Source organism: Crocuta crocuta, unplaced genomic scaffold, assembly GCF_008692635.1.
Source record: "Crocuta crocuta isolate KB4526 unplaced genomic scaffold, BGI_CrCroc_1.0 scaffold330, whole genome shotgun sequence".
Classification (NCBI taxonomy): domain Eukaryota; kingdom Metazoa; phylum Chordata; class Mammalia; order Carnivora; family Hyaenidae; genus Crocuta; species Crocuta crocuta.
In genome coordinates, this window is record NW_027530521.1 from 1,735,079 (window position 1) to 1,750,602 (window position 15,524).

A 15,524-nucleotide genomic window follows, 5' to 3' on the forward strand; every position below is an offset into this window, starting at 1 on the left:
ACTGTCTTGTCTGTAGCTCCAGCCATGGGAGTTTGTGCCAGCCAAACTCCCAGCCCCTTCCCTTGCAAAAGTGACCTGCCCCTCCAGAGGCAGAATCTCTACCTCCAGTATGTCGTGGTCCCACAAAGGCTTTTGTGCCTGAAACCCTGGCCTCCCCACTTGGTGTGAGTCACAGACACCTCAGCCAAACATGAAGCTGGCTTTGGCCTCTCTTCTCTCTTTTCTCCCCATATGTCATCTTCAGGATCCACCCTCACTAGGCTGGAGCTACCCTGGACTCTGCCTAGGGAACTCTTAGCTGCAGGAACCTGGACCTCTTCCAGGAGCACGGGAGCACTCGCACTTGACACCACAAGCAGCGTCCCATCGCAGACCAACTTGTGTTGGCCTGAGAGAGAGCTAGCTTGGCCTGCCTGTCTTGGGGTTGCTGTTTCCTGATTTCTTGGGTCATTTTGGCAAATAGCCCAAATCTTAGGGTACATATTGAAGGGAACTGTGTACATTAAGATATGAGTCCGTCCCAAGATGTTCAGAGCTTCTCCGCTTCTTAGTCGCCTTCATATCTGTGGGATTTAGTTTCAGGCACGGAAGACCGAGCAGTATTCCAGTAAAGAAGGGAAGACTCAACCCAGGCCTCCCAGCAGATCAGGGACAGAATTAGGCTTCCTGACTTTCTAACCCAGAGCTCTTTCCTACAGCTGTTTGGGTTTGGTTTTGTTTTTTTAACCTTTTTTCAGTCACAAACACCTTTGAAATTCTGATGGAAACAATATACGTTCTTCCACAAAAAAAAATACCACAAAAACACACATACAATTTCATAACTCTTAAGGTCTCAGGTAAAGAATGCAACTCTAGGGGCGCCTGGGTGGCTCAGTCGGTTAAGCGTCCAACTTTGGCTCAGGTCATGATCTCACGGTTTGTGGGTTCGAGCCCCACGTCGGGCTCTGTGCTGAGAGCTAGCTCAGAGCCTGGAGTCTGTTTCAGATTCTGTGTCTCCCTCTCTCTCTGACCCTCCCCTGCTCATGCTGTCTCTCTCTCTCTCCTTAGAAATAAATAAAACATTAAAAAATTAAAAAAAAAAAGAATGCAACTCTAGATTACATGGAGGCATTTAAGCAGGGCAGGTGATGGATGTGATGGGAAATGAGAGAGGAGTGAGAATGTTCACATTTTTTCAGTAGTCCGCGGCTGGTCTCTGGCCTACAATGAGGAGAACAAATGAATAGGGAGGTAGGAGCTCAGGGTTGTCTCTCCAGCAGGCAGATGCCTCAGGCTCACCACCCATCCCCTTGTGTTAGAGCTCTGGTACACCCCTTCCCGAGGGCACTGCAACCAGCCAGCCAGCCAGCTGGGCCAGGATTACAGCCCTCCCTCTACAACAGGTGGCCGGCTGCCTTTGTCCACAGACACAGGCAGCTGCACCTTACTTTGTGCTTTCAGTCCTGCTCTTGATTTCTCCTCCATTGTCTTAGCCTCCACACTCTCCAAGCACAAAGACAGAGGTCACAAGCCCCCGGGGCATCTCTCCATGGCACTAAAACCCCACTGACAGTAGAACAAGGCCTAAGGAAATACCCCCATCACTCCAGGGAAAGAAATTCTAAGGACAGGGGAGGAGAGGAACAGCTGGCCCTGTGGCCCCTGCCCGAAGCCATTAGGGTGGCTGATAGCCCGGCACCCCACCCTTCCCAGCAGGGAGGCGCTCCTTTCTGCTTTGCTTTGCTCCCCCACCCGCCACTCCTCCCAAGCTGCTGCTGCGCCTTTGGCTGACTGCCAGCCCAGCCAACACCCCCAGCGATAACCACAGTGGGCGAGAAGTACCAGATTGATGTGAGGGGGTGCTTGCTCACTTCCGGCTTCATAGATCAGCCCTACAAATGGGGGGGAGGTGTTGCTGGGAAGACCACTGCTTCTCAGAGTCAGCTCTGAAGACAGAATCGAGGGACTCCTGCCAGAAGAAACTAGGCCAGGACCGCGGGGCATCAGGCCCCCTGGCTGAGTGTGGGACTCCTGACAGGGCCCCAGCTCTGTGCCTTAAGAGGGAGCTACCACTGTAAATGGTGATTGCCATCAAGCATCATTGACCAAGGAAGGAAAAGGCACATCCCTGAATCAAAAGGGGAGCCACAGAGACTTCATCTTTCAGCTGTCCCACAAGAGTCACGTGCCAACTCTTTCCCACGTTGCAGAGATAGTGGGGATAGATGCCTGTCTTTCCCTCCAAAGAGACAGTCATGTGGGGCAAGCCTGTGCAGCCATTTAAGTGATAGATGAAAGAAGGATGCTCTCAAAGGGAATATTCCCTAGATGTCCAGAAGTTAGGGGCGCCTTGCTAGCTCAGTCAGTGGAGCATGTGGGTTGTGGTTTTGAGTGTGTCACATTGGGTATAGAGATTACTTAAAAATAAAATCTTTAGAAGCACCTGAGTGGCTCAGTTGTTGAAGCGTCCAAATTTTGATCCTGGCTCAGGTCTTGATCTCAGTCATGAGTTTGAGCACAGCTTACAGCTGCTACTAAAGGAAGCCAGGCGTGAAGTGGAAGTCCATTTTGAAAAGGCTGACGCTAAGGCCCCTGGGTGCTTAACTGACTCTTGATTTCAGCTTGGTCATGATCTCACAGTTCATGAGTTTGAGCCCCATGTCAGGCTCTGTGCTGACAGCTCAGAGCCTGGAGGCTGCTTCTTTTCTCTCTTTCTCTGTCCCTCCCCTGTGTGGTCATGCTCACACTCTCCCTCTGTCTCTGTGTGTGTGTGTGTGTCTCTCTCTCTCCCCCCTCTCTCTAACTCTCTCTCCCTCTCTCTCCCTCAAAAATAAACAAACATAAAAAAGAAAAAAAAAAAGGAAGAAAGGAAAGATTGACCCTGATTGGCCTTCCCATGCCTCCTCGTCCCTTTGTGTGTTGGCCTGGCTTCCAGGAAGAACCTAAGACAAATAGTGACTCTTTTGATCCTAAGACCCAAAGAGAAAGGAGCTGGGTTGGGACCATTCTTCAGCTTGTAGATGGAAATCAGTGTTACTGGGTATTGAAGGCTCACAGTTCCAGTGCTAGAGAGTGTGCCTTCAACTCTGATCCTTCATACAGTACCTGGAATTCTAACCAAATTTTCAAAAACATGAGTTTGTTGTAGTCAAGCTGTTCTGACCACGGAAAGTAGAACAAATCAGCGCAAGCAGTAGACCTATTGGTGGGGGCAGAAAGGAAGGGGGGTTGCCTGGACAGCACATCTGCCAGTCTCCATTTCCTCCTTCTGTTGGCCATTGACCTCATCACCGAATGTCCCAAATTTGCAGTTCTGAGCTGACGATGCACGCTGCCAGATAGAAAGTGTTTAAGGGGTCCCTTTGACCATCAGCATCATGCTAACAGTCTCAGCTCCAAGAGTGGGCCTCCAGGTGGCCTGTCTTCTGAGACAGGAAGGAAGGTTCTTGGTCGTACAGTGCATAGTTCAGCGTAGGTTTGCTGTGAACTGTTTGTTGTCACTAACCAGCCCTGGCTAGCAAGAATTACAGAGGAAGGATTTGGCAGGGACCCAGATGGTATTGCCACCTGTCAATAAATCTTGACAAGTTTGTAAATCAGAGGCTCCCTGGCAGCTGGCTTCACATGGTGCCTCATGCAGCCAGGATTTGCTGGCTTTGTGAGGACTTTGTTTTTGGAGGTCTCCGCTGTTGACTGCTCTAACCATTTGCCTCTTCCCTAATGGAAGGTCCTCTCCTGTCACCTGTACCCTGCAGTGCCCTGCTGTTCTCAGACATTGCCCACAAAAATAGCTGACTATTCCAAAGAGGAAGGAGCTGCTCCTTTTTAAAGGGATGGTTTGAAGATCACACCAAATCCACAGCCCCATGGGCCTTCAGGAGTAGCCAAGAGGTACAGGGCAGGGAATGAAGGGTACTGTGTCTGGCAGTGGCCCTTCCCCTCTGAAGATGCTGGTGTGCCCTCAGATGAAGCCCATTCCCCAGAATCTTCATGACCCTTGAAAGACAGGCAGGGGGCTCAGGCCTAGGCCTATTTCCTTTCACCTGCAGTAGCAGAGCCTCCTGACACACAGTCCTACCTTATCTAGTCTTTTCCTGGCTTATACTCTTGACCCATAGGCTTTGATTTCTCTGCCTTTTTTTTTTTTTTTTTAATGTTTATTTATTTTTGAGAGAGCAGAGGAGGAGCAGAGAGAGAGGGAGACACAGAATCCAAAGCAGGCTCCAAACTCTGAGCAGTCAGCACAGAGCCTGATGCAGGGATTGAACCCATGAACCACAAGATGATGACCTGAGCCAAAGTCAGACACAGAACTGACTGAACCACCCAGGTGCCCCTGATTTCTCTGCTGTTTATTGAAGAAGGTCTGCCATTAAAGGAAGATGGCCTAGGCCTCTCAGTTGGAAAGCTAGCTTTCGTTGGAGCTGATCTTCGCTTGGCCATCCAAAGCAGAACACCACAGACTGGAGGGCTTAATCAACAGAAATTTATTTCCTCACAGTTCTGAAGGCTGAAATCTCAGATCAGGGGCCAGATGGTTGGGTTCTTGTAAGGGCTGTCTTCTCACTGTGTCCACACACAGTGGTGGGAGAGAGAGTGTGCACGAGATCTCTTTCTTACTCTTGTTCTTTTGGGGTATTTTTTTGTTTTTTGTTTTAGATTTTATTTTTACGTAATCTCTATACACAGTGTGGGTCTCGAACTTTACAACCCCTAGATCAAGAGTCACATGCTCCACTGACTGAGCCAGCCAGGAGCCCCATTTTCTCACTCTGTTATAAAGCCACAGCTCTTTTGGATAAGAGTCCTACCCGCATGACCTCATTTGACCTTAATTACCTCCTAAAAACCCTGTGTCCAGCTACAGTCACGCTGGGGGATAGGGCTCTGGTATATTCTGTCCACGGCAGCACTCTTCAAGCACAGTGTGCATGCCCTGTCTCATTTAGGAGCAGAGCTGGCTGTTTTGAGTATCTCTTACAGTCTCCACGGGGACACCAGAGTTGCTTTTTTGTTTGTTTGTTTGTTTTTTAATTTTCAAGTGAGCTCTATGCCCAGTGTGGAGCTTGAACTCACGATCCTGAGATCCAGGAGTCTCATGCTCTTCCCACTGGACCAGCTGGGCACCCCAGGGACACCAAAGTTCTGATGGGCCCAGACACCTCTTCCTCATCTCCTATCCACACCTTCAGCACAGCACCCCACCCTCAACCACAGTGACTGCTAGGTAACACCTCTTCCTGGAAAGAATCTTTAAAAGCAAAGCAGTCTGTGTAATAGGATTGCCGCCTGGGATAGCAACTCATCATAGAAACATCAGAAGCCACTGCTTCCCTTCTGGCAGCAGTGCCGTGTGACACTAGAGAAACTGCCTGATGGGGGCACCTGGATGGCTCAGTTGGTTAAGAGTCCAGCTTCGGCTCAGGTCATGATCTCACGGTCAGTGGGTTCGAGCCCCGCATTGGGTTCTGTGCTGACAGCTCAGAGCCTGGAGCCTGTTTCGGATTCTGTGTCTTCCTCTCTTTCTGACCCTCCTCAGCTCATGCTCTGTCTCTTCTCTGCCTCAAAAATAAATAAACATTTAAAAATTAAAAAAAAAAGAGAGAGAAACTGCCTGATAGTCCATTACAGGGAAAGGAGGAAGCAGGGCAAGGTTGGCAACCTGGAGAATTGGGCACATAGAAATTCCTCTCTGCTATCAGCAGTGCAGCCGGTGGCCACTCGAGGGCCTCTCTTCTACCCCAGTAGGAAGTTTGGGGGCACTCAAAGTTTGGGGGCCATCTTGGGCTCTAGGCACACCTTTTCCAACTGCTAGTCCAGCCTGCTTTGGCAAAGGAGGCTCTAGGTCTAGAATAGAAAGCCATGTGGACTCTTATGGCCCAGTGGGGGCTTTTCTGTGCTTCGACTTCTGGGCTCCAGGCAAATTAAGAATGGTAAGAGGCCCTGATTTTCCTTCCTCCCTGCGCCACAGGAAGGGAAGACCCAGTCACAGGAGCCTGTGCTTTCTCTGTTTCAGATCACTAAGCCCACACTTGAGGCAGGGCTGTCTGTGGCACCCTGTCCCTCCAGGGCCTCCCCAGCCTCTCATTTGTCATCTTAGCATCTCCCTTATGCCTAAAGAACACTCAGCCCACTGCCTGCGTATAGTGTGGGTATTTTTTAGCTATTTTATCTTAGGCCTGAGGAGGAGCTGGTGAGGCACTGTTCAGAGGAAGGAAGAGGCTGAAAACCCACCAGGCATTTGGGCTGTTGGAGATTTGTCCGCACTGCTCCAGCACTGAGCATCCTGGTGGAAATCTCCAGTCCTGGTCTCAGCTCAGCCCCAGGAGAGACGAAGAAGGGCTGCCAGGCCACAGTCCACAGAGCCCAGGAGGTATAAGGAGTTCTGGCCATTCTCTGTCTAATGCTCTCCACCTTTTCTCCTCCACCCTTCCCAACTCCTTTCAGGGCCTTGAACTCTGGTGTTGAGTACTACTGGGACCAGCTAAATGAGACTGTCTTCACTGTCCACTCCAGCAGCAGGAGCAGTGAAAGGCCAGGGTGAGTTTGGGAGGGAGGAGGCACAGCTGTTGGAGGCCTGTCCCTTCCCCCTGTTTCCACTGGGCTCTCAAACGGTGCCCTCCGACTGCTCTGGGGCTCTCTGGGGGCCTCTCCTCAGCCATAGCAGCTCCTCTTTGATCCGCTTTATACATTGAGCTTTTGCACAGTTTCATTTGAGAGAAGTATTCTATGGCAAAGGACAAGAACATGCTCCGTTCTTAGATCTTGACTGAGAACAAGCTAGGACGTCCCGTGCCCCCTCCCATCCTGGCCATGGTATCTGGGCACACTGTGGTGAGGGGAGAAGACAGAGCACTAGGGAGGGATGCTGTCTGCAAGAAGAGTGCTTGTAGCCCAGGGAGAATCTGTGGACAATACTGCAGGTGACCAGGGCCTCGGGGACCAAGCTGCCCAGGGCTAGCACCCAGGGACACACCCTCCCCAGGGGCCAGTTAGAGGAGGAGCCTGATACAGATCCTCTTAATTCATTAATGAAGACTGAAACATTCTGAGAAAAAATTGCTGACCTAGTAATACACCCAAAGGAATCACTGCTTCCTAGAAGAATTACAGGACACGGCTAGAAGAATAGTCCCCAGAAGCAGCTAGAAATGAGTGGCTGGTGACTGTCATGGAAGTCCTGGGCCCCCCTGCTGCCAGCTCTAGCTATCCTAAGGGTCAGTGCCTGGCAAATGCCCAAGGAAAGAAGGGTGCTAGCTTTGGGCCTGGGCCTTAGTCACAAGTCAGCTGGGCCGCCTACCTTCAAGGGTCTGTTGTCAGAAGGCCCTTAAGGAGGAGCCCAGAAAGGCCTCATAAGAACCCCAGGGCTTTTCCTCCGAAGTGGAGATCCAGTGGAAATTTCAAGAATTTAAACTGGAGTCTTGTCAGCATTTAGTTAGAAGGAATGAAGGAAGGAAAAGCTAAGAGAGGAAAGGTCTCTTCTACTGCTCACCCTTTGTCCCACAGATCTCAGCTGGTGGCTTCCTAAACATGAATAAGAGTCTTAAGATGAGCCATCTCTGCCTCCCCAGAAAGACCCTCATTGTTTAAGGGAGTGACTGCACTAACTGGCTTTGCCAAATTGGATGGTTCTGCAGCTTCCTTTCATTATCCCAGAGCTTGCCAGGATCTGGAGGAGAAAGGACACAGAAGAGTTAACTACTTTTGGGAGGTAGCGGCAGGATTCTTTCTCTTCTTAGCCCACGGGCCCTGGTCCAGGGGACTGTGCCCCGAGGATTGGCGTGGAACACGTGGAACTCTGTGAGGCATGCTCTCCCAAGCCCTGCCTGACTTCAGTCTGCCCTTCCCTCCCTAGAACCAGCAGAGCCACGTGGAGGACTGACAGAGACATGGGTCTGATGAATGCAATTGGGCTGCAGCCCCGGAACCCCACCACCTCAGTGACATCTCAGGGCACCCAGACTCTGGCCCTTCAGCTTCAGAATGCAGAAACACAGACGGAGAGGGAGATACAGGAGCCAGGGACAGCAGCTTTGGGTCCTGGTGAAGGTAAGAGTCACGTAATGCCAGAGGGGAGATACAACTGGGGATGGGCAGTTGGGGTCTTCACCACCCCTCGTGCTCCCTCCACAGATACAGTGGTGCTGAGAAGGGGCCCTCCCCTCTCAGAATGACTACCCTCTCACCTGCTTGGGGAACGTTCCCCTGGTGGCATTAGGAGCCTCCTCAGCCAGGAACAGCATTTCCCTGATCTGGGTCACTGTTTCCACCAAGCTGAGCTGCTCTTACAGCTTTGCTCAGCTCCCACCAAGTACCCTGACCTCCTCCTTCTCTACAACTTGGAGGACCCAGGTGGTTCTTCCAGAGAGAGCGCACAGGACATAGTGTAGACGGGAAAGACTGCAAGAAAGACTCACTGGTGCGAGCTCTTGTCCAGGGACGAGCACACCAGACCTTGGGCTTCCAGGGCCAACCCACAGGATAGCTTGTCAAGCTGCTATACGCCCGTGGCTCCTTGCCATTGTAGCTGCAGCTGGCATACCAGCAGCCCCTTCCTTCACCTACCTCAGGTGTAGCTCAGCCAGCATCAGCCCTGGCTCTGTGCTGGCCTCACACTTCTGAGGACCAATTAGCACTTCCCAGCGGTAGAGCTCAAGCCACTTTGGAGTCTGTCAACAGCTGTGTTAAGCAGGCTGTTCTCACTCAGTTGCTCTCCTTACCCCCACCCCAGCTTCCTTGCCAGTTGGAGCTCCACACAAGGCAGCAGCCTCCAGCTAGACACATATGCTTTAGGTCTGTGTTGAGCCATTTGCTCAAAAAAGTGTCCACAGAAGGCAAAGCCATGGTGTGCATGAGGCAGTGTAACAAATTCACCTGTGTCTCCCCGGGGAACAGCTTTCCACACTGTAGTCCCCCCACAGGGCATTGTCCCTCTCACCGTCATCAACTGAAACCTTTTGTTTTTTGTTTTGGTTTTTAATTTTTATTTAATTTTGAGTTAGTGAACTGAAATTTTTAAAAGTTGAATCCTTTTTTGGTCTGTTGCCCAGGCCACCTCCCCAGCTAAGGCCTATGACTCTTTGTTGGGTTCTGGCCAGTTTCAGAGGCCAGACCTCATTCCCTTCCTGTCTCCCCCCTTCCCCCCTCAAAGGAGAGCAGGTGGTGGAGGGTGAACCGTTCAGAGGCCAGAAGCACTCTGGAGCAGGAGTAGCGTCTGGCACTGAATTGCGGGCAGAGTGGACTCAGATAGCTCTCTGCATCCGTTTGGGTTCTGAGGTGCTTACCCCACTGGACCACCTACCACTCCTGCCACTCTGGTAACAAGGCAAGGGACCAGGAAGCAAGAGTCTCCTTGGGTGCACATCTCCTCCCTGGCACCCCATCCCCATCCAGCAGGTGGGCATGGCAGCTTGGCACACCCCCCACCCCTGCCTCCTCTCTTACCATACTGGCAAAATGGTAGCCACATTGCAGGAACATGTAGAAGAAACCCTTAGTCAAGGTAGCTAACCCTTCCTCTGGGCGTAGCTAAGCAGTGGGGCCAGGAGGGATACACCCCTACATTCTAGAGGCCCAGATGGATTGGTGGGGGAGGCAGCTCTGCCTGAGTAATTCACTTTCTGCCCCCACCCTTTAGCCCTTCCCCATCAGTCAGCACCAAAAGGTTCCCAGGCTACTACTCCTTTTCTTGCTTTATAAAAATTTGATTAAAATCCATTCCACTCCTTCTGGGATTTCTAGGAAGAGCCCTCCCCAGGGGGGATTTGCAGGTGTCAGCGTTTTAGCTTGTCCACCTTTAACGCTTCCCTAACCTGTCACTCAGGAAGGGAGGGGACCGTTCCCTGGCCTCACTGGTTGCTCCCTTCCCTGAAACAGTGCCCGCCCGGCATACAGCAGGTGCTCAGGAAGCGTGTGGAATGAATGGACCGAGCAAAGCAGTTGCCTGGCCCTGAGCGTGGCCGCACTGCAGTCTTCCATCTCTGACATCTGCAGAAGGCTTGCCCTGACCTCCTCCTTGTCTGGTGCAGATGAGAGTTATCAGTCCCACTGCAGTAGCCTGGGCCCGGGGCCAGAGAAAAGCAACTGTGGAAAGCGAGGGGCTAGAAAGCCAGCGAGTTCCCTGAGGGCAGGAAGGGCAGCTCCTCTTCCCACTTAGCTTGGCTCTCCTCTTCTGGTCAGTGAAAGCCTCAGAATTCAATGCACTTGCAGGGCATTTATGGGAATTTACTGAACCCATCCTGGCATCCACGTCCAGAAAGTACCTTAGAACTTGCCAAGGAAAAAATGTCCTGTCAACACTAACTCAATTTCCCATTTTTCAAAGATAAAAAGAAATGCTTTTGCTAGGGAAGGAGACAGCAGAATTAACCTCTGTGGCCACCACTGCTCCTTGAGCTAATAGCTTGGATCCCCAGCCACGGCAGCCTTTTCTCTCGGCCCCAGTGTGTTTTCTTCTTAAAAAATGTGCCAGCTGCCTCCAGTGGCTCTTAGCCTTGGCTTGGGGTTCCCGAGAGCAAAGCACAGCTCACAGCTGTGTGCACTAGCATGAGGAAGTCATCCATGGGCACAGTGTAATTTCTTCCATCCCATCTCTTTTGAGCACTTACTTTGTGGCTGATACTGTGTTAGGCACCATGAATCCAAAGGTGTTGCAGTGAGAATCCAATTCAGAGATGAAGCCATCGTCTCTCCCTTCAAAAAGCAAGTCCAGAGGCACCTAGGTGGCTCAAGTCTGTTGAATGTCCAACTTCAGCTCAGGTCATGGTCTCATGGTTCATGGGTTTAAGCCCCACGTCGGGCTCTGTATTGACAGCTTGGAGCCTGCCTGGGATTCTCTGTCTGTCTCTCTGTCTCTTAAAATAAATAAATAAACTTTTTAAAAAAGTCTAGAAAGGAAACAAACATACTTAGTAGTACATATAAGTATGTACTTAGAAGTACAAACATAGTACTTATTAGTACTTCTCCCACAGCAGCAGGGCAACATGTGGGGGTTTCAAAAACTACCTTAAGTCTGAAGTACCTGTAAGCAGCCTGGGAGCCCTTTTATTCAGCTACACATTCACGTGATGAATAGACACCAGGTGCAAAGCCGTGCATTAGTCGCTGCACCCAAAGATGAATAAAATGTACCTGGAGCCCAGAAGGGAGATGCCACGGCCACAGATAACTCACACAGAGGGGCGGGGCACTGCGAGGGCTCAGTGGGGGAGCCACCGCTTGCAGCTGGGGTCCACGAAGGCCAGGTGACAGCGGTGTGGTGGTATTATATTGACCTTGACTTCCACAGTGTGTTCCTGGTGTGTGTGAGCCAGGGGATAGGAAGGCACATAGCAGAGCCTAATTAAGTTTGGTGCGGTCATTGGTGTGGGAAGAAGGGATAGTCCAGGGAGTGGCTAAGACCTGACCAGAGGGCCCTTACATGTAATGCTAAGGCATCTTGACAATTTTGAGAGCTCTTGGAGCCACTGGGTTTTAAACACATTATGGACTTAACCAGAACTCCGTGAATCTGAGATTAATTAGAATGGTAATGGCACTGTGGAGGCTGGGTGGAAAGGGGAGAGATAAGCAAGAAGACCAGGCAAGGGAATACAGCCACAGTCCTGGTGAGAGGTGGCCAAGACGAGAGCCATGGGTGCAGTGGGAAAGGGCAGGCAGGCCTCCTTGAGGGCCTGGCTGTGGCACCTCCCTTAAGGCGCCAAGGCAGCCCTGTCCTGCCCCTGGAAGCGAGCTACAAGAAAAGAGCTGATAGTTCACCAGGCGCTGAGCCCGGCACAGTGAGTTCCAGTGCCAGCAGGCCTTGGGCCAGCCCACTGCACATCCCAGACCCAGCTGGGGAGGCCCTCAGTGCACAGAGTTCTTGGAAAGCAGTGGGGGTGGCAGTGAACACAAGGAGGTCCCCAGGGGGCCTCGCCAGGCAGCCCTTTTGGCTCATAGGGTAGTAGCTGTGCTGCCACTGAGGTCCTAGGTTGACCTTTCCTCTTACCCTCTGCCCCCCTGTTGGAAGGCTTCTCCCCATGAGAGAAGTGCTGAAAACCTTTCAGATCCTTCTGCCTTGAGAGTTGGCGCTGAGCTGTCTGAGGGGGAGGCTTAGAAGGGCAGCCACCTTGAGGGCTGGGGGGTGGATGGGTAGAGTGAACCGGGAAAAAAGCAAGCTGCACCTAAGTGAAAACCCAAGCAGAGTCCTCATTGCTTAGTGTGGACAAGAACAGTCTAAGACCCATAGCATGAGGCTGCCAAACACTAACAAGGAGGGAAAGATCTAACGGGGCTTTAGACACCATGAAGCTGTGAAACTGGCTGGAAATGCAGCTCTAACAAGGAAAGCAGAGAAAAGGGACTGGACAGGGAGGGAGCAAAAAAAGTCTTACAAAAATAGCTGTTGACAATAAGTACCCAAAAAAGAAAAACCCTCACCATCAGCGCCCCCAAATCTGCAAAATCCCAAAATGGCTAGCAAGTAGCCAAAGGGAATAAATTGATAGTTCAGTAGTGCCAGCCCTAGCAGCCCAGGGGCCTTGATCGTAATTGCCCACAGGCTCAGATCAGCCCACGGAGGGCTGAGCATAGGCGGAGGGAAGGCCCTCAGGACACAGGCCCACTCAGAGACCCCAGGTTAATCACTAAGCCACCACTGACTGAGTGCCCACTGTGTGCCATTATCTCATTTCCTCTGCCCAGCCCTGTGTAAGCTAGTTGTTTTCATCTCTCTTAGAAAGTCTGGAAACTGAGGGAGGTAGATGTTAAGTGACTTGCTCAAGGTCACACAGCTAGTGAGTGCAGGACAGATTTGATCCTACAGCCTCCCCTGCTCCCACACGAGGGAATGCCCAGGCCTTTGGGAAGAAACAGAACCTTCTTTCCCTCCCTGGAGATGCCGACTGAAGCCTCAAGTCTGGGCAGTTGGCTGTCTCCAGGGGAAGATGAGGGTATCAGGCATCCAGCCCAGCCCGAGGAGAACAGTAAATGGGAAACAGCTTGGGAAAGCTGGAGGGGAAAGGGAGAAGAGAGGAGACAGAGTACCTTCTAGGGAATAGTTAAGAATCCAGTCTTCCTTGTGGGCTTTTAGGAAGTAAACAAAACACAGAAAAGAAAGCACAGCTTTGAAATGAAGCAGAGCAGACTCCAAACCCTGTAGGTCACCCTCTCTTTCCACAAACCAGGCAGCAAGGCCTGTCCCTGGGCTGGGTCCCCCAGGTTACCCAAGACAGGCGGAGGGCAGACAAAGCAAGCCATCTGTGCCCTCAGCCACCTTCACTCGCGTGGTAATTAGTCTGCCACTTGTGCCGGAAGGGTCTTCGGGTCCAGCTCTGCCTCTTTACTGGCTGAGTGGCCATGGCCACCTCATGCCATCCTAAGTCTCAGTTTCCCCACTGGTAAAACAGAAATGGAAATGATGATCATTTGGGGAGTCTTGTCTAGCTTTCAAGTCTCTGACTGATTTTCAGAAGGAGGGAGTTGGACTCTTCTCAGTTTTGCTTTTGGCAGAGAATCCCCCGGCTCCTACTCACAGTGGCCTGCCTGCCTCAGAGGCCCCCGGCCAGCCACGAGTTCCCTCTGTCTTGTGCTTCGTACCTTCCAGGTGAGGGCTCGGAGTCCGGTGCAGGTGGGGAGGACGCGCTCAGCAGGATCCAGCGGCTGATGGCAGAAGGGGGCATGACGGCCGTGGTGCAGCGAGAGCAGAGCACCACCATGGCCTCCATGGGCGGCTTCGGCAACAGCATCATCGTCAGCCACCGCATCCACCGCGGCTCCCAGACCGGCGCGGAGCCCGCGGCCGCCCGCGCCTCCTCGCCCCGGCCCTCCGCCTCTCGGGGACTGCTCCCAGAGCCTGGGCAGCTGGCAGAGCGGGGCGTGAGCCCCCGGACAGCCTGCTGGGACCAGCCTGGTGTCCCTGGGCGGGAGCTGCCTCAGCCCACCCTGCCCTCCTCCTCCCCTGTCCCAGCCCCGCTCCCCCTCCCCAGCACTGAAGGACCAGCCCTGCACTGCGACCTGACCAATAACAACCACCTTGCCGATGGCGGTGGCAGCAGGGGGGAAGCTGCAGGCCCCAGCAGGGAGCCCCGGAACAGGTAGAGACACATGTGTGCACTGGTGCTTCCCCTCGAACCGCTGAGCAGAAACCGGACCTCACAGCTGACTGGGAACTGTACACGCGGAAGAGCTGCGGGCTGCATCAGGGAACAGGAGCCAAGAGGGTGGGGGATCGAGACGAAGGCCGAGTCAGTGGGCATGAGGGGGTCGGATGGGCAAGGCCTGCCTCGGGACTAGAACCTTCGAGGATCTGGAGCCCAGGGAGCCATGCTGCTGTGCTGCGTGTGAATGGAGGAGGAAGTGGCCGTCCCTGCCATGAGCCCCCCTTTCTCCTAGAAACATGGCTTAAGAGACTTGCCCCTGGACAGAGAGCCTTAGAAGGGTGAACCGTCTTCCAGATCTGGGCCAAACCATCCTGGACAGTGGCCAGTGGGGCAGCTTTGCCCTGTCTGCTGGTTGCATGGGCAGAGCCACCAGGAGCCCGAGAGTGGGAAGAACAGCCTGGCCCCCAGGAACCACCTCCACCTCTGAGCCTTCCAGAGCTTCAGCCTCTCTTGGTCATCTTATCCCCTAGAGACCACAGTCAGGGTCAGGCCAGGCTCCCAGACTCCTGAGGACAGGGACTTCCTGCACTTACTGATGGGAGACAACCATGGAGTGAAGAGGGGGCAGCCTGCTTGCCTGATAAGACGGTAGAGTCCAGGGATGGTGGGCAGGTCCTCACTCAGGAGTGGGGGGTGTAGGCTGGCCAGCCCCCAGGGCTTGTCCACCAGGCTCCTCTCCCCCGGCCCCCAGGCCCTCAGAGCAGCACCTGTGGGTGGCAGTATTAGCTGAGCCTAGGCCAAAGCCAGCCCAAGGCTGGGGGAGGGGGTGAGACTCCAGGTCAGAATGTGAGGTCTCGGTCTGTGATTTAAGGTGTTGCATGTGGAATCTTGAACTGTACGTGTAGTTTCTAGTGGAGAAATCAAGGCTCTGATTATTTTGTTTTTAGTATGAAAATGTGATTTCTTTTCTGTTTGTAACTCATCATAGAAACATTGTGGTGGGAGGAGAGGGGATAGTCTGACTGCTAATGAGGGAAACACCAAAGATCTACATCATTAAAATGATGACATGCCCCTCACCAGGCTCCTCTCTGTTTGTTTCCATGGAGGATGGAGGAGGGGGGTGGATATTGGGGGGGGGGGTTCATTGAACCAGGCTGGGCCCAGGTTCTCCCAGGCTCTGTTTCTAGGGCTACTGTCCTATGTGGGGAGCCCTATCTGTCCCCTCAGCAGAAGCTGGCTTCATACTACATCTCTATCCATACAATGTCTACTGCTACCACCTCCTACTTCCCCCGGGTCTGTCTGCTAAGGATTGGGGCAGCCTTGACAGTGACAGGTAGGTGTGTAGGAATGACAGAACATCATTCATCTTGATTGCTTCCTACCTAGGACTGTGGGTCTGGAATGAAGATGTAACTGGCAGAAAAGCTGGGTGTCCTCTGGTCACCGGAAACCACC

At 52.6% G+C, this 15,524-nt stretch overlaps 1 protein-coding gene across 8 annotated transcripts in view; it reads left to right on the forward strand.

Moving 5' to 3' along the window:
- The window catches only part of AMBRA1 (autophagy and beclin 1 regulator 1), a 177,498-nt gene extending 162,356 nt beyond the window's left edge, over positions 1 to 15,142 (forward strand). For 7 of the 8 annotated variants that reach the window (XM_077767403.1, XM_077767404.1, XM_077767407.1 and 4 more), the window contains 3 exons: positions 6,430 to 6,522; positions 7,838 to 8,031; positions 13,568 to 15,142. In XM_077767403.1, the coding sequence (XP_077623529.1) occupies positions 6,430 to 6,522; positions 7,838 to 8,031; positions 13,568 to 14,061 (781 nt within the window). In that variant the 3' untranslated portion in view covers positions 14,062 to 15,142. Of the gene's footprint in view, positions 1 to 6,429; positions 6,523 to 7,837; positions 8,032 to 13,567 lie in introns of those variants that run through there. The other variant, XR_013335874.1, reaches the window with a different exon arrangement.
- The last annotated feature ends 382 nt before the right edge of the window (positions 15,143 to 15,524 follow it).